General features: G+C 40.2%; 2 protein-coding genes across 2 annotated transcripts; both read right to left on the reverse strand.

Annotated features, from left to right (window-relative positions):
* Nucleotides 1-6,254: 6,254 nt before the first annotated feature.
* On the reverse strand, nucleotides 6,255-13,733 carry LOC115943383 (olfactory receptor 7E178-like). Its single transcript, XM_031035872.2, has 2 exons — nucleotides 13,720-13,733; nucleotides 6,255-7,197 (listed from the first exon to the last, which is right to left on the reverse strand). The coding sequence occupies exons 1-2, from the start codon at nucleotides 13,731-13,733 to the stop codon at nucleotides 6,255-6,257; spliced, it is 957 nt and encodes a 318-aa protein (XP_030891732.2).
* Nucleotides 13,734-14,749: 1,016 nt separating this feature from the next.
* LOC115943384 (olfactory receptor 7E178-like) lies at nucleotides 14,750-25,209 on the reverse strand. Its single transcript, XM_031035873.2, has 5 exons — nucleotides 25,197-25,209; nucleotides 22,109-22,196; nucleotides 19,288-20,198; nucleotides 16,694-16,780; nucleotides 14,750-14,784 (listed from the first exon to the last, which is right to left on the reverse strand). The coding sequence occupies exons 1-5, from the start codon at nucleotides 25,207-25,209 to the stop codon at nucleotides 14,750-14,752; spliced, it is 1,134 nt and encodes a 377-aa protein (XP_030891733.2).
* Nucleotides 25,210-25,561: the final 352 nt, after the last annotated feature.

Genomic DNA, 25,561 nt, shown 5'->3' on the forward strand with positions numbered 1-25,561 from the left:
GAGTATTTAAGCAGAAGTCCAGAGGTCTTTTCCAAAATTGCTAAGATAATCTTTGAACAGTTTATTTCCTAACTAAGAATGGAATCTAACATCCTGACTCTATATCTCCCTTAGAGATCAAAAGGGCTTAAAATATAAGAAGGGGGTAGGAAGTGGAATATGAAGCAAAGTCTGAGAGCAGGGGCAAGAAAGATAGCTGCCCTGAATTGTCATGAGCTGACTCTTTATGGTCTCTACCTTCATCTCAGCCATCTTTTCTATCGTTGATGCAGCAAGTACACCAACTGCTCTCTGGTGTCTTCTAGCATGAACCCCCTAAAGGGAAGAGCACAGTGAGTGGAGGTCTCTGCCTGGAGTAACAGGGTGAATTGGGTAAGCAGGAGAGAATACTGTCTAGGTACCCTGTGAACAGTCTCACTGTCTGCATTCAAACCTGAATTCATCCCCTATCTATCCCAGGACCTGGTAAAACTTAAAAAGCTTCTGCACAGCAAAGGGAGCAATCAACCAAACTAAAAGGCAAGCTACAGAATGGGAGATTTACAAATGACATATCTGATAAAGAGTTAGTATCAAGAACATATATAAAGAACTTATAAAACTCAACACCCAAAAAACCAATAATCCAATTAAAATATGAGCAGAAGACATGAATAGACATTTTTTCAAAGAAGACATATGGATGGCCAGCAGACACATGAAAAGATGCTCAACATCACTCATTATCAGGGAAATGCAAATCAAAACTACAATGAGATATCACCTCACACTTGTCAGAATGACTAAAATTAGCAACACAAGAAACAAGAGTTGGTGAGGATGTGGAGAAAAAGGAATGCTCATGCTCTGTTGGTGGGAATGCAAACTGGTGCAGCCACTCTGGAAAACAGTATAGAGGTTCCTCAAAAAGTTAAAAATAGAACTACCCAGGGCGCCTGGGTGGCTTAGTTGCTAAGCGTCTGCCTTCAGCTCAGGTCATGATCCCGGGGTCCTGGGATTGAGCCCCGCATCAAGTTCCCAGGGGGAGCCTGCATCTCCCTCTCCCACTCCCCCTGCTTGTGTTCCCTTTCTCTCTGTGCCTCTCTATGTCAAATAAGTAAATAAAATCTTTAAAAAAAAAATAGAACTACCCTATGATCCAGTAACTGCACTACTAGGCATTTACCTAAAGGATACAAAAATACTCAAAGGGATACATGCACCCTGATATTTACAGCAGCATTATCAATAATAGCCAAACTATGGAAACTGCCCAGGTGTCCAACGACTCATGCATGGAATGAGATCCTGCCATTCGCAATGACATGTATGGAGCTAAAGAGTATTATGCTAAGCAAAATAAGTCAGTCAGAAAAAGACAAATACCATATGATTTCACTCATATGTGGAATTTAAGAAACAAAACAAACTAGCAAAGGGGAAAAAAGAGAGAGAAAGAGGAAAACCAGGAAACAGACTCAACTATAGAAAACAAACTGATGATTACCAGAGGAGAGGTGTGTGGCAGGATGGGTGAAATAGGTGATGGGGATTAAGGAGGGCACTTGCCCTGATGAGCATTGGGTAATGTATGGAAGTGTTGATTCACTGTATTGTACAACTGAAACTAATACTACACTGTATGTTAACTAGCTGGAATTTAAATAAAAACTTTTTTTAAAAGGCGGGTTGACGAAAAAATAAATAAATAAAATCAGGAGGTGAAAAAAAATATTGTGCTCCTATCCTTAACTCTGAAATGATGATCACGGATGTTGCTGTCTTTCAGGGGGTGGTAATACAGATAAAAGGTAGCAAGCTATGTAGAAAATTTATCTCAGTGTCTCGCACTTGGAGTCCCAAGGTAAAAGTTTGTAACATTGTGGTTACTGATATCTTTCCATCATCACCATCATCATCACCTACATGATCATTTGGAAGACTTAGGGGGCAGTTAAGAAGGACCTATTTCCTGCTCTGATGGGGGAAGATGCCCAAGGGAGATAGAACTAGCATGAGACAAAAATAGAAATCTAAGTAAGAGTTTTAGGATCCCCACCAGAACCAACAACACTAGGTCTTTATAGGGCTTTGAGTTGAATCTTTGCATTTTGGTCCCTTTCTGTCTGGCTATCCCAACTGTCCCAGTGGTCTTGATGAGGAGGAAACAATGCTCTCCCAGTCCCTCCTGCATTCAGTCCCTCCCACTGTACTTGCTGCTGCTGGAGCAGGGCTAAGGAATGCAGATCTGGCTGCCTCTCCACCACCCGGAGCTGGATGAGGATAGAGGCTTTGTTTCCAGGACTGGCAGGAAGACATGCAGGTATGGGTGTCCCGGAGCAGACAACTCTGGGAGAAGGAAACACAGGTATGGAGCCCACTGAACTGGGACTGGCAACTAAAAGGCTGGGAACCACAGGCTAATTGTTTACAGTTGTTTGACCTTGAGGGCTCAAAGCCCATGGTACATAATTAGCCAGATTGGTCCATGCTCTCCCAATCTCTAAGGACTTGCTTTATTAATTGAAGAAGAAAAGGAGAAAAGTGAATGTACTGCGTGGGGGGTGGTATCTAGACCCCTCTTCTTCTCAGGAAGAAGCTGACTTCTACTCCTCATTTCTGACTTCCAAGTTATTTATCTCATCGTAAAATTCAGACACATTTCAACTACAGAAAGCAACATATGACTTTTACATCTGTAGAGCCATTGACTTAATCATGCAATTTAGGGAGAATTAGGTCTTCTATACCAAGAATCTTATAGAATTTCTATTTTATCAGTTAAAGTTTATGTCTCTAAGGGGAACTTTCTACTTTTTCTTTCTACAGTGTTGGTTTGGGGTTTGGAATTTTATGCATTGGAGATGTATGTTTTTTGCTGTTTTGAAAAACAGCCCAGGTTTTGGGCGCCTGGGTGGCTCAGTTGGTTAAGCGACTGCCTTCGGCTCAGGTCATGATCCTGGAGTCCCGGGATCGAGTCCCGCATCGGGCTCCCTGCTCAGCGGGGAGTCTGCTTCTCCCTCTGACCCTCCTCCCTCTCATTCTCTCTGTCTCAAATAAATAAATAAAATCTAAAAATGAAAAACAGCCCAGGTTTTAATTTTTCTGTCCAGGGATGTATGTTATTATCTTAGGCAACTGTTTATTTTTACATATTTATCTGCTGACTTGATCGTTTGCTTAAATACTTCAGAGGTGGGGCGCTTGGGTGGCTCAGTCGTTAAGCATCTGACTCCGGCTCAGGTCATGATCCCGGAGTCCTGGGATCGAGCCCTGCATCGGGCTCCCTGCTCGGCGGGAAGCCTGCTTCTCCCTCTCCCACTCCCCCTGCTTGTGTTCCCTCTCTCGCTGTGTCTCTCTCTGTCAAATAAATAAATAAAATCTTTAAAAAAATATTTCAGAGGTTCTCAGAGATCTCTACATTCAAAATGTGGGCGAGGGATGTAGTCTAATCTCAAGGCCTGACCGGAAGACAAACTCAGAGCTTGATTTCTCATTAACTGATATGAAGAAAACGTCATCTTTACCCAATTAAATTGGGTATGTAAGAAATTGCGCTAATTATGCGTGTGTGCATAAATGGCAGAGGAAAACTTTAGAGAGCCCAAATGACCAGATGACAGGAGCATAGTGAAGGATTGGAGAAGGAGTTGTGAGTGTTGATATGTTTTAGAATGCTCAAACAGGAAGAAAGTCTAGTATTAAACTGAAGTCACTGCAGTAGGAAGAGCCAATCCAATACTCGGTTCATTGTCAGTGAAGTTGGCAGGCCATTTGGCTTAATGTAAAGGCAGGGCAAATTAAACTAGTTATTAGACAGCTTTTCTTTTATTTTTTTTTCAAAGATTTTATTTATTTATTTGACAGAGAGAGAGCACAAGAAGGGGTTGTGAGCAGCAAGCAGAGGGAGAAGCAGGCTCCCTGAGGAGCAGGGAGCCCAATGTGGGGCTTGATCCCAGGACCCTGGGATCATGACCTGAGCTAAAGGCAGATGCTTAATCGACTGAGCCACCCAGGCGCCCCTAGACAGCTTTTCAAAAAGCCCAGATTGCTACCTGAGAAACTATGTGTAGCATCTGTAAAGGAAAGAATGATATGTACATGGGATCCTGGGTGTGTAGCAGAAGACAGGACCCAAAGACAGATTGACCATGATAGAAGAGAAGGAAGCATGCTGACAAAGTGGGATCCTAACGAGGTGGTTGCTAGTGAAAGGAAAGAGCTCCCCTTTGCTGAGGACATGGTCCTTTGCTGTCCTTAAGTAATGAAAATGAAGATAGAGTTAAATGTATCCATAATGACTCTGGTGACTTAATAAGCCATTGGCACAATTAGAACCACACAGCCACTGAAAATATCACCACTACGTGAAACCTCAACTGTATACCCTTGAACAAGATTTTTCATTACAGTCACCTTTTTTTCCTGAGCTCACTTTGCAATCTCCCCATTGCATGTCACAATGTAGCTTTAATCCCTATATTATGACTGATCAGTCAGAGTTCAATCAATAAAAGAGAAACCACACTAGTTATTTTAATGAAGGTAATTTTAGTATAGGTATGATTGAATACTTCTATGAAAGGCACGAAAGGAAAAATATGGTAACAGAGCCATAGCTGTAGAATATAGTGACAACACCGTGGGCTAAGAGGTGTGGGGAAGATTGGGCATTAGTGCATGTGATCTTTATTACCATTATTAGAAGAACTTAGAGAGAAGCCAGAAGGAAAATCAGGGCAGTGATTTAAAGATTCCCAGCCCCTACCACAGCATCACAATTTAAAGTATAGAAGGGTAAGTTTAGAGCAGAAAACAATAGCTTAAAATCCAGCACAGTGGGGCGCCTGTGTGGCTCAGTTGGTTAAGCGACTGCCTTCGGCTCAGGTCATGATCCCAGGGTCCTGGGATCGAGTCCCGCATCGGGCTCCCTGCTCAGCAGGGAGTCTGCTTCTCCCTCTGACCCTCCCCCCTCTCGTGCTCTCTATCTCATTCTCTCTCAAATAAATAAATAAAATCTTTAAAAAAAAAAAAAATCCAGCACAGTGAACCAGCTGTAGAGTGTGGCGGGAGAAGATATGTAAAAAATATTACCAAGAATATGAGGGGAAAGATCACATTGGCTATTGCTATGGAAAACTTTCCTATCTCCTCCTTTCTGATTTCTGGTCACTTTGCAACGGTCAGGGTTTGACCATGAACAGTAAAGGACCCATACAAGAAAGTCATCTTTGAATAAAAGGTCTGACAAAATTCAATAGTCCTCCACCTTAGCTGCACATTAGACCAATCTGGGGTCTGTTAAAAAACTGTTCATGTTCTTTTTACTCTCCAGTCCAATTGAATCTTAATTGGTGGTGGTGGGACTCAGGCATGAGGATTTTTAAAGCATATCAGATGTTTCAGACACGAAGCCAAGGTTGAGGACCAGTGACATACATTCTTTTAAACAACCTGCATCAATAGATTTGATCAAAGCCAAAGTATTATGGGAAATAGATGTGGCAGTAAAAATGGGTGAGAATATATTTTATTTTTTTTATTTAAATTCAATTAATTAACATATAATGTATTATTGGTTTCACAGATAGAGGTCAGTGAGTCATCAGTCTTGTATAATACCCAGTGCTCATTACATCACATGCCCTCCTTAATGTCCATCACCCAGTTACTCCATCCTCCTAACCCCTCACCTCCAGCAACCCTCAGTTTTTTTCCTATGATTAAGAGTCTCTTATAGTTTGTCTCCCTCTCTGGTTTCATCTTGTTTTATCTTTTCCTCTCTTCTCCTATGATCCTCTGTTTTGTTTCTTAAATTCCTCATATCAGTGAGATCATATGGTAATTGTCTTTCTCTGATTGACTTATTTCACTTAGCATAATTTCCACCAGGGCATAATACCCTCTAGTTCCACCCACATTGTTGCAAATGGCAAGATTTCATTTTTTTGATGGCTGAGTAGTATTCCAGAGAATATAATTTAAAAGAGAGTTTGAATTTCTACAGGATGCCTGAGTCATAGGTGACAAGTACAGAAGATTCCATGGGTACAATAAGATACAATTGTGCAGTGATTTTGACATACATGGGGTCCCAGAATACTCCCTTAATTCCATCAAAGATGTGCCAAGATAAAAAATATTTAGATATTTCAAAACAAGAGGAATGGAAACCATGAGCTACAAAATTATATGACCAAAGGGGCATGCTTGCTCATACCATATGTTTGGTTTTGCAATCATTTCTAACCAACAGACAAAAAAAAGATCCAAGACTAGGCTCTTCTGTTGAGGAGCCTCTGCAAAGCCCTCTTGATGTCCCTGTTCCTCAGGCTGTAGATGAAGGGATTCAGCATGGGAACAATCACAGCATATATCACTGAGTCCACTGCACCCTTCCTGGGAGAACGTGAGACAGCTGAACTGAGGTACACCCCAAGACCTGTTCCATAAAATAAACAAACAACTGACAGGTGGGAGCCACAGGTGGAGAAGGCTTTGTACTTCCCACCTGTGGATGGGACTCTCAAAATGGAGGAAACAATTCGTGTATAAGAGAAAAGGATCCCTGAGACTGGAATACCACCAAAGATGGCGCCAAGAAAATACATGAATATTTTATTGGTGGAAGTATCATTACAGGAAAGTTTGAGGAGCTGAGGAGGGTCGCAGAAGAAATGTGGAATTTCCACATTTATGCAAAAGGTAAGTTGTGACATCATGAGGCAGTGCAGCTGAGAGTCCAGAAGGCTGATCAAAAAAGACACCAGAATGAGCAGGCTACAGAGGCGGGGGTTCATGATGACTGGGTAGTGCAGAGGATAACAAATAGCTACAAACCGATCATAGGCCATCACAGTTAAGAGTACACTGTCCAAACAGCCAAAAAGATTAAAAAAAGACAACTGAGTCAGGCAGCCCACACGGGAGATGAGTCTGTTATGAGTTTTAATGTCCAAAATCACCTTTGGGACCGTGGTACAAGTGAAACCGATGTCAGCCAGGGACAGGATGGAAAGGAACAAGTACATGGGGGTGTGAAGGCAGGAGTCAGAGCTGATAGCTAGGATGATCAGTAGATTCCCCAGCATGGTGACTAGATACATGGACAGGAACAGGCTGAAGATTACAGGCTGCAGTTCTGGATCATCTGAGAACCCCAGGAGGAGGAATTCCAAGGCACCTGTTAGATTCTGGGGTTCCACATAGCAGAGACAGCTTTAGGGAAATAAATGAGAATTTATTTAAAAAAAATAGATTATTTATTTATTTATTCGAGAGAGACAGAAAGAAAGCACGAGAGGGGAAAGGGTCAGAAGGAGAAGCAGACTTCCTGCTGAGAAGGGAGCCCAATGCAGGACTCGATCCCAGAACTCCAGGATCATGACTTGAGTCGAAGGCGGTCGCTTAACCAACTAAGCCATTCAGGCACCCAAAATGAGAGTTTAAATAAAGGAAACAAGTATACAGGTATCCATCAGTTTGTCTATATTTTGGATTCAAGCAATTCATAAAGTATTCACATTTGAGGAAAATCTAGCAAAATTTCTCAGTTGTGGCAACACATTCTTTTCTCATTGTCTTTTGCTCCATTCACTTTCTTTGTGCATCCTGTCTCTAACAGCCTGGTTTCTTTTTTTTTTTCTTCTTTTTTTTTTAAAGATTTTATTTATTGGGACCCCTGGGTGGCTCAGTTGGTTAAGCGACTGCCTTTGGCTCAGGTCATGATCCTGGAGTCCTGGGATTGAGTCCCGCATCAGGCTCCCTGTTGAGCAGGGAGTCTGCTTCTCCCTCTGACCCTCCCCTCTCTCATGTGCGCGCTCTCTCTCACTCATTCTCTCTCTCTCAAATAAATAAAATCTTAAAAAAAAAAAAAGATTTTATTTATTTATTTGACAGAGAGATACACAGCGAGAGAGGGAACACAAGCAGGAGGAGTGGGGGAAGGAGAAGCAGGCTTCCCGCCGAGCAGGGAGCCCAACGCGGGGCTCGATCCCAGGACCCTGGGACCATGACCCGAGCCAAAGGCAGATGCCCAACGACTGAGCCACTCAGGCGCCCCTAACAGCCTGGTTTCTATGTGCATCCACTTTGGAAAGACTAGGCTAAAGAAATTAGAAGGGCAAGGATACTTAGAGATTTAAAAATCCACAAACACACTAACATATCAGTCCCCTCCTTTAAAGGAAACAAAAGGAATAAGAAATATCTTTTTCCCTTAAAAAAATTGTTGTAATTAAAGGACACTATTAAGCAGTCAAAAGTACTTTATTTTGTCTAAATGCAGAGAAATTAATTATCTTGATTTGAACTATTTACAAACACCCTATAAGATCTATGTAATAAAGTGTCTGACCCATTTTTTGTGTGTGATATTTGATTGCTAACAGAGTTTAAGGCATACTGCTCTCTTAACCCCATCTGCCCGACATCTGGGCTAGCTGATAAGAAAGCCGGGGTCCTCCAGTTATAAAACAATATGTTGTGGGGATGTGATATACAGCATGGTAACTATAGTTAATAATACTGTGTTTCATATTTGAAAGTTGCTAAGAGTAGATCTTAAAAGTTCTCATGACAAGAAAAAAAATCTTGCAACTATGTATGGTGATGGATGTTAACTAGATTTGTGGTGATCATTTTGCAATATATAAATTTTGAGTCATTATATTGTACACCTGAAACTAATATAATTATATGTCAATTATATCTCAATTTAAAAAAAAAAAGCAAGCAAGCAAACAAGCCTGGGTTCTTCCTCCTTTGGTGACAGTGAGACATTCAAACCTCACAAGCATTTCAGACCTGTGTAGAAGGACTGCAATGCTCTCTCTAGACAGGGAGGTCTTCATATTAGGAATAAAACTTTTTATACCCACCTGTATACTTGTTTCCTTTATTTAAACTCTCATTTTGGGTGCCTGAATGGCTTAGTTGGTTAAGCGACCACCTTCAGCATTATCAGCCTCGACATGCAAGCCAAATTTTGAATAGGAGTCCATCCTATTTCTGCAGAGTGTCCTATCTGAGTGAGTGGGGCATGAGACAATGACCACCACCATATAAGGTCTTTCTTCTCTTGCTCTGGCTTGCTCACTGGATGCTGCCTTATGGCAAACATGAAGCATGCACTCTGGACTGGATTGCACTGTGATGCATTTCTTAAGCCCTTCCAATCCTTTCTTATAGATCTAAATGACCTAATTTGGAAGTTTCAATAATTACTTGGCTGTTAGAGACAGGACAATGGTATTAGGTCTTTTCTTAATGTGGCCCTGGGTCTTGTGTCTTGGCCCAGACCTATCCATATGTCTTCGAATGAAGCTGTGACTGACACTAGGGCCAAGGAAAAGCTCTTACCCTGATTGGTTATGTGTTTCAACCAGGCATTGTCCTTTAAGGATGTTCAGGGGAAAGAGCATACCCTGTGTAAGATCTAGGTCCATTGGGTGGTTGCTCATGAAAAAATGTCATTGGAGGGGAGAGAGAGGGAGAAGAAGAGTAAGAAGGAGAGGAAGGGAAGGAGAAGGAGAAGAAAAGCAGTCATTGTTTGTCGTGCTCAGGTCTGCACTCCTAAAAACAGGCTGGGACCTTTCAATACCTCTGCTGCTCCTATTGCCCACACCTTTGTTGCAACAAAGATCCAGATCCTCAGGGTTATAGGGAGAAACATCCACAGCACCCCTGTATTACAGTAAAGGGATTAATTCAAACCTGATTTAAGCACAGGGTATATAAACCCTATGAAACAATCATCATCTTGGAGGAGGTCCCTCACCCTGAAGATCTGGCTTGAGGCTGTCTGGAGTAAGAAATTTACAAATATGAGCAGGATAGAGAGGACCTCCCTTGAAATATATCCAGTGATAAAAAACAAAGAAATAAAAAAAGGGAAAAAGAAATTAAGAGAAAGAAAGACACTTGCATATGGGGTTAAGAAACAAAAAACTGAAATAGAGGTATACAATTTGATACAATTGGAAGTCTGAAATATATTAGAAGAATTTATAGAACAAAAAATAGGTCCTTTTACATCTCTTCAACATCGGTTCTGAATTAACTTTAATATCTGCTGAAATGCACCAACTGGCAAACCTCCATGTTCTCAATCACTACTGGGGCTTGAATTACAGTAATAGCTGGGGATCCCACTAAATTTAAACAAGGTGCCCTCTAGAATCTTAGGGAGGTTCTTGAACAGAAGAACAGAGAACAAACATGTTCTCACCTTCACCACTGAAACTATTACCTTGCCCTCAAAGACCCCACAGTGGGCATGGACACGCTGACCTAATGAGTAATAAATTAAAATTGAATTAAGTCTTTGGCACTGTATAGGAAAAACCCACCCAGTTTTTCACCTCCTGAGTTTCTCCTTTACTTTTACACAGAATACTTCACTTCTGAAACTTCTGGTCAGCAAATGTGTGGGGTTCCCCTCCCCACCACACTAAGCAGTTGTCTACATCAGCTGAATATCCTACCATTTAACTCAATTCTGACACTATCCGCCTGGAGCATCAAATCCCACAGGATAGCTCACAAGACTGCTCCCACCCCACTTCAGATGCCAATCGCAAGTAGTAGGTTCCTCATGTTCTAGCCAACGTCTATGCAATTTGGCTACAAAACTGAGGGTTCCCATGGCCCCTTTTTCAGGGTTTGATGAATTTGATTTGTCACCCTGGAAGAGTGCTTGGAGGGAAACCACTGAATCTCATTCATCAGTCATACAAGACATCCCTGGAAGAAATGAAAGCTCAGGCAAGAAAGCCCCCAGTGTATGGAGGCCATATTGACTACATTGGGTTCCTGTGAACTAACAAAGGATAATCAATGTGTTATATATATATATAGATAGATATATATGATATAGATATGCATATATATATGCAAAGTTTCAGCTCAGAATATATAATATATAATTAATATATATAAACAGATGTATATTAGTTGCTTACACTGTGCCAACCACAGTGTAGGTACTGAGGAATCAGAAATGAGTGAGGCTTGGGTGCCTGGGTGGCTCAGTTGGTTGGGCGATTGCCTTCAGCTCAGGTCATGATCCTGGAGTCCCGGGATCGAGTCCCACATTGGGCTCCCTGCTCAGCAGGAAGTCTGCTTCTCCCTCTGACCCTCCCCCTTTCATGCTCTCTCTCTGTCTCATTCTTTCTCTCTCAAATAAATAAATAAAATCTTTTAAAAAAAAAAAGGAAATGAATGAGGCTCAGTTGTTTCCCTGCTGGTATTCTGCCTGGAGTGACCTAGAAAGAGAAAGGGAAGGTAGGTTGCATCATTGGTTGCTTATTGGGGGTTTTTGTTTTAATATTTTATTTAAATAAATAAAATATTTTTTATTTAAAATAAAAAATTTTAGGCGTGCCTGGGTGGCTCAATCAGTTAAGCATCTGCCTTCAGCTCAGGTCATGATCCCAGGGGCTCCCTGCTTGTGGGGAGTCTGCTTCTCCCTCTCCCCACCCGATTCATGCTCTTTCTCACTCTCTCTCACTCAGTCTCTCTCTCAAACAAATAAAAATCTTTAAAAAAAATAAAAATAAAAAATTTTGCTATACCAAATTTTACTACACTACCCCCAAAATATTATAATTCACTAATACACAAAATTGAGATATTTTATATTCTTTTCTGTACAACTTCAAAATATCTGGTAGTTTATACTGACAGAACATCTCAGTTTGGACCTCTCACATTTCAAGGGCTCATTAGCCCCATGAAACTAAATTGTATGGAAAGATATTCCCCGCACACTATGCCTTGTGAATAGGGTCTTGCTACTCAAATCCAAACCTGACTTCATCCCCTTTTTACCCCAGGACTTGGTAAAAATTAAGTAAGAATGCTGTGCTCTTTTCCTCAACTGTGCACCTCTATCTTGGGGGTGATTATGCAAATGAAAATTAAAAAGCTACATAGCACAAAGCTCAGAGCCTGGCACAAGGAAACCCTCAATAAAGTCTTATATTATGGTTTATTCTCCTCATCACCATCATGATCACATCATCATATTCATGATCATTTTGGAGTGCTTAGGGAACATTTTGAAGAGATCCATCTCCTGCTCTCATGTGAGTGATGCATATGGAAGCTAGAAATGGTGTTGGAGGAGAGCAGAATTCTGAATGAGAGTTCTGAAATCCCCAACAGGAAAAAGAACATAAACTTCATGGGTCTCTGAGCTGAAACTTTGCATATTGCTGCCCTCCCATCTGGCCAGCCCCAGCTTGTCTAGCTGATGAGGAAGCAGTTCCTGGCAGTCCCTCTTCCATCCACCATCTCCCTGGGCACTCACTGGTCTGTACTGTACCTCTGCTGGGTCATGACTAGGAGTTCGGATCCACCCCCCTTTCCTGCCCGGTGAATGATGATGGCTGAGGCTTTGTCTTCAGGATTGGCGGGAATACAGACTCAGGCATGAATCCTGTTATGCAGATGATAACTCCGGGAGGAGAAGATAGTATGCAACCTAATGGTCCTGGTAGCCAGGAAGGCTGGAGGCACTGGCTAATTATTTATTCCTGTATGACCTTGAGAGCTCAATGCACAGAGCTCATAATTAGCAAAATTGGTCCATGTTACCCCAATCTCTGAGGACTTGCTAATAACAGAAGAAGAAAAGGAGAAAAGTGGATGTATTTAGAAGGGTCCGGGCCCTTTCTCTTCTTAGGAGAAAGCTCATCTATACACTTTGCTTCTGATTTCCAATTTCGAGGATCTTAACACAAAGTACCGAGTCCTTTTTTTTTTTTTTCAGTTTAATTTATGACTTTTTGACTTTGACATCTGCAAATCCTTTATGGCAATCATGTAAATTAGAGAGAATTCAGTCTTCTATAACAAGAATCAGAAACTATTTCTATCTTCTAAGATTTATGTCTCTAAGAGGAACTTCTTATTTCCCTTTTTTAAGTTTTTTCCCTTATTTAAATGACAGCCCAAGTCCTAGATTTTCTTTCGTTGATGTATATATGTATTTAGAATAATATTAATTGTTCTGTGCTTTTTTATAACTTGCTACTTCTCTTAAATAAATAAGAGTATCTAACAAGATTGCAATCAATGTGTCAGCCAGAGCCACAGTCCTCTCAAAGTTTGAGTGGGAGAAGACCTGTTTCCAAGCCCACTCACATAGCTGTTGGAAGGATGGAGTCCCTTGTGGGCGGTTGGCCAGAGGTATTCTTTAGTTCTCAGCCACATGGGTCTTTCATGGGGAAGCTCACACATGGCAGTTGACTTCCATCAGAATAAGCAGACAGGTGATAGAGAAACAACAGACAGGAAGATAAAAGCCGGAGTCTTTTTGCACCCTAATCTCAGAAGTGACATCTCATCAGTTTTACCATGTTGTGTTGGTTGGAAACAAGTCACTAACCCAGGACACACTTAAGGGGATAAGTCTCCACAACGGCATAAATATAGGAGGTGGATGTCAGTGGGAGCATGAAAATCTTCCCACCGTGCAGGCTTCGCCCTTTACCAGGAAATTGGTCTCTAAACACCACAAGACTCTAGAGATGTCTCTTTGTTTCCCAACATGGTCCACAATCCATCACACTAAAAGGCTCTCAACAAAATTCCCCTGCGGAATATCTGACATGTGGGCAGAAATTGCCTCTGATTTGGTATTTCTGCAGATCCCACCATGTTGCTTTAGGACATGTAGTCAGGAGAAGCTGATGCAGTTTCTCTTCTATCACCAGGGTCTTTCCATTGACAACTCACCAAGCTGTAGCCATTCTATGCTGAAATTCAACAAATGTCCCCTGTGGTTTCTGATTTCTGTACACCGACAAGAATTCATTTGCCCCCAGAATGTATTTTCTTTAGATTACTTTGTGTTCACAAATCCTAATGTTTAAATAAATGTGATTTTGGCCTGTGGGGTTTTTTCTGGTTGCCAAAATAAATTGTATGTAAATGATAGTCCCTTGCAACCTGCCACATCCTACCCATGTGGTTCTCCTGGCTCAGAGGACTCTTGATGAGTAATTCAGAGATTGATCTGTCATTATCTGATGCAAAGAGAGATCAATTAAAGCAAGATAGTGAAGAAGGCCTCTGTACCCCCCATAGAGATCAATAATTAGCTATCCTTGCAAAAAAACAGCTCTGGAAGAGTTCAGAAGTCTACTTAAGAAACTTCAGCAAACAGTGGAACAAAATACCTGAGAATAACCACCCAAAAGGGAAGGAAGAACAGCTTCATTCTGCCTGCAGCATTCCATCCCCACAGTTACACTGCTCAGCACCAAGAGGGAACTCCCCAGCTAGAAGAGTTCCCCTCAGCAGGAAAGGGAGAGCAGGGTGAGTGACCATCTTACCCAGCCTTTCAGTGCACTGTACAAAGGACTTGTTTCAGTTATACTGCATCCAGAGAATGGTAAATCTTGCACATATAGATACAGCTAGAAACAAGGAAGAAGTATAAGGACTACCAATATCAGCCACAAGCAGGTGTGATACTAACATAGAAATAGACAAAGAAACAAATGGTACAGAGTCAAGGGCCCAGAAATAAATCCCTGAATGTATAGTCAACTAATATTTGACAAGGGAGCCAAAACACTCAATGGGGAAAAGATATTCTTTTCAAAAAATAGTGTTGGGAAAACTAGATTATCACATGCAGAAGAATAAAATTAGACCCTTATCTTACACCACTCACAAAAATGAACTTGAAATGGGTTAAAGACTTAAACATAAGACCTGAAAACATAAAACCCTTAGAAGAAAACATAGGGGAAAAACTCCTTCACATTGTCTGGTAGCAATTTCCTGGATAGGACACTAAAAGTACAAGTAACAAAAGCAAAAATAAAGAAGTGGGACTACATCAAACTAAAAAGCTTCTGCAAAGCAAAAGAAACAACAAAATGAAGAAGCAACCACAGAATGGGAGAATGGGAAGACATATTTGGAAATCATATATCTGATAAGAAGTTAATATCCAAAATATATAAAGAACACACGACTCAATGGCAAAAGAAGAAAAAAGTAAAAATGGGCAGAGGAGCTAAGTAAGCAATTTTCCAAAGTAGACTAACAAATGGCCAACAGGTACATTAAAGGTGTTTGACATCATTCATCATCAGGGAAGTGCAAAGCAAAACCACAATGAGATATCAACTCATACCTGTTAAAATGACTATCTTCAAAGACACATATAACAAATGTTGGCAAGGATGTGAAGAAAAGGGAACCCTTGTGCACTGTTGTGGGAATGTACATTAGTATGAACATGATGGAAAACAGCATGTAGATGTCTCAAAATATTAAAAATAGAACTACCATATGATCCAGCAATCTCATTTCTTGACATATATCCAAAGGAAATGAAAACAGGATGTCAAAGAGTTATCTGTGCTCCCATGTTCATTGCAGCATTATTCACATTATCCAAAATATAAAAATAATCCAAGTGTCCATCAACGGACAAATGGATAAAGAAGATATGACATATATAGATACACACACAATGGAATATTATTCAGCTATAAGAAAGAAGCAAATTCTGCCATTTACAACAGAGATGGACATTGAGGGCATTATGCTAAGTGAAATAAGTCAGAGAAAGACAAATACTGCATGATATCTCTTATATTTGGAATCGAAAACAGTCAAACTCAGAAAAAAAGTTAAAAAGTGGTTACCAGGGGTTGGAGGGGGAGGGAGTAGGGATATGTTGGTTAAAGGGTACAAACTTCCAGTTATAAGATAAATAAGTTCTAGGGATCTAATGTACAGCATGATGATTGTAGTTAACAATACTGTATTATATATTTAAAGTTGCTAAGAAAGTAGATCTTAAATGTTCTCACCACAAAAAAGAAATGGTAATTGTGTGACATAATGGAAGTGTTAGCTAACTCTATGGTGGTAATCACTTTGCAATATATCAGTGTACCAAATCAACACATTGTACATCTTAAACTTACACAATGTTGCATATCAATTATATTTCAATAAAGTTGGAATAAGAAATCTATCAACCACAGGGTAGATGATGATGATAATGATATCTATATTTAGTTAGTTCTTACCATGCGCATATTGTCTTTTTAATCCTAGAGTGCTTTCAGCTAAATACCATTTAAAATGAAGGATTAGAGGCCACAAAAGTTATAAAAAAATATATCCCAGTACACTCAGCTAATGCATTAGAAGAGCTGATGTTGGGGGCGCCTGGATGGCTCAGTGGGTTAAGCGTCTGCCTTCGGTTCAGGTCATGATCCCAGGGTCCTGGGATCGAGCCCCGCATTAGGCTCCCTGCTCAGCGGGAAGCCTGCTTCTTCCCCTCCCACTACCCCTGCTTGTGTTCCCTCTCTTGCTGTGTCTCTCTTTGTCAAATAAATAAAAATATTTTTTAAAAAAGAGCTGATGTTGCAAATCAAATTTTGGCCTACAAAGCCCATATGTTCAAACTATACACTGGCCTGTTAATAATTGGTTATGACAGTTTGCCCTTGTTGATCTCCTACCACATATAAATCATGTTATATTCAGCACATTCGATGATATCTTCTCAACCAGCCTTTCATTTAAGTGGTCTTGTTGTCATAACTCTGTAGATGAGAAATTTAAATAGAAATATGTTATGTATCATACTCAAAGCCACGCAGTTTGTAACATCGGGTTACTTATAAATTACTGGAATGCTTATTTAAATTAACTTCCTTAATGTTATAATAGAATTTACCATTTGATGGGAAACTACCATCTGACTGAACCATGGCACAATTATATATAATTACTGCATGGCCTTGGAAGATAAGCTTTATTGCCCCTAATTTGCTGCTGAGAATTCTGGGGCTCAGAAAGGAACTTTGAGTTGCTAAAATTTTCAAATTTTTGAGCCTATATTTGGGCAGTGGAGTATTTTCCTATCCCACATTTTTTTCTACTATCTCTGTTTCCTATTCTAGTCAAGAATTGTCACACCACATTCGGATGGCTGTGAGAATCTGGAAGATTTTCCCAACACTATTTTTTGAAAAGATTCAGTCTTTTCCTATGCACTCTTCCAAATCCAAATCTAAAAACAAACAAACAAAAACCAAAGCACTACCTCTGGGTAGAGTCTACCATTTGACATCAAATGGCAACATTACTTTCCCTCTTAACAAGGTTCTTTGGCTATCACTTAGGTTTGAATAAATGGATATGCAAATATAGAAATGTAGTCATTTTTACTGGGTGGTAACTTCCCGCTAACTGTTTTGGCTTCATCATCTGTCAATTTCATGCCTTTCTCCAATATCAAAGTTCCTTTTCAATGTAGTTAGTAGGTGATTTACCTCAGAGATAAAAGGCAGGGTAAATTAAACTAGTTGGACAGGTTTTCAGAGAACCAAAATTACTACCAAAAAACTATGTATGACATTTTTAAAGAAAGATGGATACTCATATTGAAGAACCAAATGGAGCTCAAAGACTGATTTATCAATGACAGAAGACAAGGAAGCATGGTAACAAAGTGAAGTCCTAAACAGGCCATTACTAGAGAAAGAAAAGGGCTCACCTTTGCTGACAACATAAACCTTGGCTGCTGAGGATTTTTTTAAAAATGAAGACAAAGTAGGGGCGCCTGGGTGGCTCAGTCGTTAAGCATCTGCCTTCGGCTCAGGTCATGATCCCAGGGTCCTGGGATCGAGCCCCACATCAGGCTCCCTGCTCTGCAGGAAGCCTGCTTCTCCCTCTCCCACTCCCCCTGGTTGTGTTCCCCCTCCCGCTGTGTTTCTCTCTGTCAAATAAATAAATAAAATCTTTAAAAAAAAAAAAATGAAAACAAAGTACAATTTATTTATGATGAAATTTGTGACTTAGTCGGGGCACCTGGGTGGCTCAGTTGGTTAAGCGACTGCCTTCGGCTCAGGTCATGATCCTAGAGTCATAGGATGGAGTCCCGCATCAGGCTCCCTGCTCGGAGGGGAGTCTTCTTCTCCCTCTGACCCTCTTCCCTCTTGTGCTCTCTCTCTCTCTCATGCTCTCTCTCAAATACATAAATAAATAATCTTTAAAAAATAAAAAATAAAACCACCTTTATTTTATGAGCTCATTTTGCAATATTCTAACTGCACGCAACTCATAACACATCTTTCTCCTCATGTTATAATTTAACATTCAGGGTTCGGTCAAGAAAAAAGATATCGGGGCACCTGGGTATCTCAGTCAGTTAAACATCTGCCTCTTGTTTTCAGCTCAGGTCATGATCTCAGGGTCATGGGACCGAGCTCCCAATTGGGCTCCATTCTCAGCTTGGAGTCTGCTTAAGATTCTCTCCCTCTGCCCCTCTGTCCACTCACGTTCTCTCTCTCTTAAATAAATAAATAAATATATATAGAAAAAAAGAAATCAAGCTAATTATTTTAATAAAGAGAATTGAGTGTAGTTAGTTGGTTAAATAGCTACCACAGGACAAAGCAAAAAATGGAGCAATGTGGTGACAGATGGAAGCCAATAAATACCAAGGGCTTAGGGGTTTAGAGGGAGTAGTGAACTTTACTTAATTTTAGAATGTAAAGACAACTAAACTCTCTTGGGTGTTTTTAAAAAATCCTCATACCTAGACACACACCTATCCAACTAAATCAGAATCTCTGGTGATGAGACCCAGTCGTCATTATTTATAAGACTCCTCAGGAAATTCTAACAAAATCCATGGTTAAGGACCAGTAAATGGCATTCTTAGACATTACCTGAATAAACAGTTTTGAGAGATGCAAAATTTGTATGGAAAATACACAGAAATCATGGAAAAGGATATAAATTTTAAATATATGAAAAGAGAGTTGTAGGGTTACCTAGGTGGCTCAGTTGGTTGAGCATTCAACTCTTGGTTTCCGTTCAGGTCATGGTCTCAGGATCGTGGGATCGAGCCCTGTGATAGGCTCCAAGCTCAGCGGGGAGTCTGCTTGAGATTCTCTCCCTCTCCTTCTCCCTGTGCCCCTCCTCCCCCTCTCCAATAAATAAATAAATCTTAAAGAGAGAGAGAGTTCTACATTTCACCTGGATACCAGGGTCATTGAGGAGAACCTCTCATGCATTCATTATGATGTACAAAGCATCCCAGAATACTCCCCCAATCCAATTAAAAACAAATTAAAAAAGTAATATTCATATATGAAACATGAAGAGGAATGAAAACCATGATATTGAAAAAAATTGTGACCAAGAAAGCAGTATTTGCTGGTCTACATGTTTGGTTTTGCCAATTTTTTCAACCCACACTTCAAAAAGGATTGCACACATACTGAGATTAGCCTGTTCTTCTGAGGCACCTCCAAAGGGCACTCTTGATGTCCCTGTTTCTCAGGCTGTAAATGAAGGGGTTCAGCATGGAAGTGACTATGGTATACACAACCGAGGCCACCATATCCTTCCTGGGGGAAGGCGACAATGCTGATCCAAGGTACACTCCAATAGCAGTACCATAAAATAAGCAAACAACTGACAGGTGGGAGCCACAGGTGGAGAAGGCTTTGTACTTCCCACCTGTGGATGGGACTCTCAGAATGGAGGAAACAACTTTATAGTAAGAGAATAAGATCCCTGAGATGGGGAGAAAGCCAGAGATGGCACCAACAAAATACATGACAATGTTATTGGTGGAGGTGTCAGAACAGGCAAGGTTCAGGAGTTGAGAAGGATCGCAGAAAAAATTAGAAAGTTCCATATCCTTGAAGCAGGTAAGTTTTAACACAATCAAATTGTGCAGCTGGGAGTCCAAAAGGCTAACAAAAAAAGACAACAAAACTAAGAAGCCACAGAGGTGGGGGTTCATGATGACTGAGTAGTGTAGAGGGTGACAGATGGCCACAAACCGGTCATACGCCATCACAGTCAGAAGCATACCATCCATACATCCAAAAAGGATCAAAAAGGACATCTGAGTCAGGCAACCCATATAGGAGATGGCTCTGCTCTGAGTTTGGATGTCCATGATCATCTTGGGGATTGTGGTAGAAGTGAAACCGATGTCAGCCAAGGACAGGTTGGAAAGGAAGAAGTACATGGGGGTGTGGAGGTGGGAGTCAGAGCTGACAGCCAGGACGATGAGCAGGTTCCCGAGCACGGTGACCAGATACATGGACAGGAACAGCCCAAAGAGAAGGGGCTGCAGTTCTGGATCATCTGAGAGTCCCGTGAGGAAGAATTCTGAGACCCTTGTTAGATTTTGTGGTTCTATGTAGCTTGGACACCTTCTGAAAAAGAAAAGAGGGTTGGAAAAGTGAATCAAGTAAATGGGCAGTCAGCACTGTGTCCCTATTGCGTATTCGAGCAATTCACAAGTAAAATATTCACACTTGGGGCCATACCCTCCAGTGCGTTCAGCAATATTTCTGTGTCTCAAATCCAATTTTCTTAGAACCGTTTCCTAATTGGTTTCTGTGTTATTCACATCTCTCTATACACACTTTAAAGGCACTCAACTGAAGAATGTTAGAGGACCAAGAACATTTAGAGATAAATGATAAATCCATGATCACCATAAAATACTCTTAAAGAAACATACCGAATAAGAAACATTCTTCTCCCTTTAAGGAAAAAAATCATTCTAATTAAAGGACACTTAGAAGCAGCCTTATTTTATTCAAATAAGTGCAAGAAATTCCCTTTAGAATATTGATAAACTGTATAATTGCTAGAACTACAATACTGACATTCTAAATTAAAATCAAATGTTTGGGGCGCCTTGGTGGCTCAGTCGTTAAGCGTCTGCCTTAGCCTCAGGTCATGATCCCAGGGTCCTGGGATCGAGCCCCGCATCGGGCTCCCTGCTCCTCGGGAAGCCTGCTTCTCCCTCTCCCACTCCCCCTGCTTGTGTTCCCTCTCTCACGCTGTCTCTCTCTGTCAAATAAATAAATAAAATCTTTAAAAAAAATAAAATAATAAAATAAAATAAAATGTTTATAATCAGAAAGGTTTTTTTTTTAACATGTTAATTATCTCCAGGGGTTTTCATCACTCTGTTTTCGACATCTCTCCTCCATGGAAATACATGCTCACTCAAATATGTGGGTTGTCTTTTTAGTCTTTTCAAATATAACTCTTAACTGTGACCTGATAGACTTCAAATTTTGATAAGTATGTTTTGGTTAAATGCACAAAATCATGCAGTGTCAGTGACCCAGTAGATGGTATTCGTGTACAATGCCCCTGTGGATCATTAAACAATAACTTTTAAAAAATACTTTCTTCCTATCTCTCAGTTTATGCAGGATTAAATATCAACCCTACACAATCTCAGGGAAATTGACACTGGTGTTTGACACTCTCTTTGGGGTTTTGTTTTGTTTTGTTTTGCTTTTGGTCTCTATTTTGTAGTGCTTTGGTATTGGTAAAAGTGCTTACATATATTTCTAATCCTAAACATTTGGAAGTGCTGCGTCCTCATGAAATCCAACTCTCTAATTATAGAGAGGAATTTAGGAGCTTACAAGACCCCCCAAACCAGGTCTGAAATCAGCCTTCTTGTGCTTCCTTAACTTCAATCTTTACTGAAACAGGGAGAATTCTCCTTAATTATTCATTCTTTTGAAAATTAATTCCCCTTAAGAGTCTGGGGGTTGTTTGTTTGTCTTTTTTGTTTGTTCATTTATTTTTTTCTTAAATTCCACATATGAGTGAAATCATATGGTATTTGTCTTTCTCTGACTTATTTTGTTTAGCATAATACCCTCTAGGTCCATCCATGTTGTTGAAAATAAATAAATAAATAATAAAATCAATTCTCCTTAAATACAGTTATTTTTTTTTAAGATGTTATTTTTAAGCAATCTCCACACCCAACCAAACCCATGACCCCGAGATCAAGAGTTGCACATTCCACCAACTAAACCAGTCAAGTGCTCCTAAATACAATTATTTTTAAATCAATTCCCTGAAGGCAACTCTGATATTCATTTCTCTTGACAGGTCACACTACGATTTAATTTAGAGAAAAATGCAAAAGAGAGAAGTACAAAGATGAACATAACAAACACGTGGGGAGTTTCTACACTGGTAAAATGGAGATAACTGAACTTACCTTATTGGAGTGTTTGGAGAAATTAAATAAAACATAAAGTGCTCAGACCCGTGGTTCTCAATCCTAGTTGATTATTATACTTACCCGTTAATGTTGTAAAATGTACTGATGTCCTGTGTATTGCCTAGAGCCAACTGAATAATAATCTCTACATGCACGATTCTTGGTGGTCCTAATTTAGAGCCAGGGTCAAGAACAATGCCTTAAAATATTGCTGGGCACTTCGAACATGTTCAATGAATATTACCTATTATTACTATAATGAATACCCAATAGCTATATTAAAATATAAGCATTTACTAATATTTGCTTCCAAACTCATATTTTATAGAGATTTGAAATATTACTGATAAAATTTTAGCTTTCTTTAAATCCCTACATGATCCCATTGCCCTGCACACCTGTCCCCCAAAGCAATCACTGTCATTAATTAGGTGAGTATATTTTCTTCTGGCGTTTCCATAATGTTATTATTTATGTGTTTACAAAGCGTCTTCTTGAAAATTTACCTAAATAGTATATTACTAGTCACACTGCATATAAAGTGTTCTTGTTTACTACAACATTGTGTTTAAATCTAGATATAACACTTTTAAGTGATACATAGTATTAACTGAGGAAATAACTTCATTTTGTTTATCAATTCCTTATTTCAACAACCCTATGAAAATCCTTCTGCCTTTCTGCATATCATGCAGGTGAGAATTTCCATATGACATCTGCATGGAGGATATTGTTTGTGTTATAAAAATCAATGCAAGTTCGGGCGCTTGGGTGGCTCAGTTGGTTAAGCGACTGCCTTCGGCTCAGGTCATGATCCTGGAGTCCCGGGATCGAGTCCCGCATCAGGCTCCCTGCTCAGCGGGGAGTCTGCTTCTCCCTCGGACCCTCCCCCCTCTCATGTGCTCTCTTTCTCATTCTCTCTCTCTCAAATAAATAAATAAAATCTTTTAAAAATAAAAAAATAAAAATCAATGCAAGTTCAATTTCACTACTTATTGCCTACATTTGTTTTCCCAGTAGAAAAATTAGTTGCTATCAACTACATGCTATTATTAAAGTATAGAATCAGAATATTTCTCAAGTATCTAATAATAGTCATTCTGTGATAGCTCCATATAAAAATTCCCATCTTACATAGGGTATAATATTTCCGTATCTCAGATTTTCAGACTGGGCTGTAAAGTGCGTTACTATTCATGGGAAGTCCTATGATCCACCATATTACTGCCATAAGTGCTCCTGAAAATCACTGGTCCAGTACCCTAATTCACAGGAAGACATGTAAATCCCTCAACCTGTCTGTGCTGGCCTCACTTCTCTGGAAATCAAAAGGTTAACAGCCATCTCCAGAGATGTGTGGCATCTAAAATTCCATCTAAAGTGGAACTTAATAAATATTTGGTCATTGTTTTGTAACCAGAATTTGTTTTTTTGCTTTTTTTTTTTTTTTAAGATTTTATTTATCTATTTGAGGGAGAGAGAGCATAAGGGGGGAGGGGCAGAGGAAGTGGGAGAAGCAGACTCCCCGCTGAGCAGGGAGCCCTGATCTGAGGCTCGAGGCTCAATCCCAGGACGCTGGGATCAGGACCTGAGCCCAAGACAGAAGCTTCACTGACTGAGCCACCCACACGCCCCTGTAACCAGAATTTGGATCATTATTGTTCTTGTGGATTTACTGATGAAATGCAATCCTAAAAGTTTTAATAACCTTTTATTGGGTTATACGGCAGAGAATCTGGAGGCTCTCTTGTCTCAGGGCACTGGAAATCCTAAAAGGTGTCTAAGCCTACACAGTAAAATTTATCTTCCCCTTCTCATTCTGCCTTTTCTTTTTCATACTTATGAAAATCACTGTGATGATTTTTGAATAACTGAATGTTGTAGACGCTATTAAATAGAAAATAATAGAGGGCTGCCTGGTGGCTCAGTTGGTTTAAGTGTTCGACTCTTGATCCCAGGCTCAGGTCTTGATTTCAGGGTCATGAGTTCAAGCCCCGTGTTGGGCAACATGCTGGGCATGGAGCCTACTAAAAAAAAAAAAAGATCCTATTGAATGTTTATGATATAGATACAAACAAGTGCTATTTTATATGATCTCTGGTCCCTAAAATGGATGAAGGCACGGGCAGGAAAGCACTCGTGTGTACAAGCCATATTGACTATGCTTTGTTCCTGTGACTCAAAGAAGGGTCTGCTCAATATTTAACATATTTGGGGGTTTCGTTGTGGTGGTTGCCTACTCTGTGCCAAAGACGATATAAGCTCTGGGGAATCAGAAATGAATGTGATTCAGTCATTTCCTTCCAAGCACTCGGTACTTAATTTGTATAAGGATAAAAATTAAATTTTTTGTCAGAAAGCCATTGAAAACCAAACAATCAGGGCACCTGGGTGGCTCAGTCGTTAAGCGTCTGCCTTCAGCTCAGGTCATGATCCCAGGGTCCTGGAATCGAGCCCCGCATCGGGCTCCCTGCTCCGCGGGAAGCCTGCTTCTCCCTCTCCCACTCCCCCTGCTTGTGTTCCCTCTCTCGCTGTGTCTCTCTCTGTCAAATAAATAAAGAAAATCTTTAAAAATAAAAGAAAACCAAACAATCAGATCACAGGATATTTTGGTTGAAGGGTATAAAAGTTGGTATTAACAATATTAATCAATATTATCCATAATAATATCTAAATTTTTTGCCCTTACTGTAGGCATCCATCACATATTTAACCACATTGGTAGTATTCCTATCTACTTAGTCCTTACTTAGTGGAGTGGCATCAACTAAGAATCAATTCAGATAACAATTTTGAGGCTTAGAGATACTAAGAAATTGCTCCAGCTCACTAGATAACAAGTAGAGAAGATAGGACTTAAAATTATATTGTGGATCTGAGGCACATGCAGTTAATTTCTTTACTGTTAAAATTCAGAAATTTTAAAGCAGAGATCCATAGGTCTTAACCAATAGCACATCTATTGTACATCTTTTAATAGTTTCTGGTTTCCTGAGTGTGGGTGGAACCTGAGACATTGACGTTGTGTCTCCCTTTGAAATGGAGAAGGACTAACTTATTAGAATGGAAGAGGAAGTGGACAGCTGAGGCAAAATCCAGGAGCAGGGGCGTGCACAAAAAATCTACCCTAAACTGTCATGAGTTGGCTTTTTCTATGATCCCTGCCAACGATCTTCAGCCATCATTCCTATAGTTCTGCACCAACAGCACACCACTGTGGTTTACCAGTAACCTCCAAAGAGAAGAACACAGTGAGCAGAGAGTGCATGGATGGAATGACCAGAGAAGCAAAACGGTTGTTTGCATTGGCAAAGGGAGAATACTGGCCAGGTGCACTGTGTCTGGAGTCAGACTGTTTGACTGAAACCTGGCTTCATCCCATTCTTTCCCAAGACCGGGGACAAGTTACATTAAAAGGCTATAATGCTCTCCTCATCTGTAAAGGAACAATAATGTGTACACATATATTTTAGGGGTGACTAGGCAGGTAAAAAGAAACAGTCTACATAAAGCACTTATTTCAGAGCCCAGGAC

Source organism: Leptonychotes weddellii, chromosome 1, assembly GCF_054177405.1.
Source record: "Leptonychotes weddellii isolate Sample4059 chromosome 1, ASM5417740v2, whole genome shotgun sequence".
In the NCBI taxonomy this organism is placed as follows: domain Eukaryota; kingdom Metazoa; phylum Chordata; class Mammalia; order Carnivora; family Phocidae; genus Leptonychotes; species Leptonychotes weddellii.

Excerpts from the sequence above, each read along its gene's own strand:
- LOC115943384 (XM_031035873.2), bottom strand. Across the intron at positions 20,199-22,108 it reads ACATTTTACAACATTAACGG|AAGGTGTCCAAGCTACATAG; the intron begins GTAAGTATAATA and ends TTTCTTTTTCAG. Across the intron at positions 14,785-16,693 it reads TGGTAGTTTCCCATCAAATG|TGTCCTATCCAGGAAATTGC; the intron begins GTAAATTCTATT and ends TTGTACTTTTAG.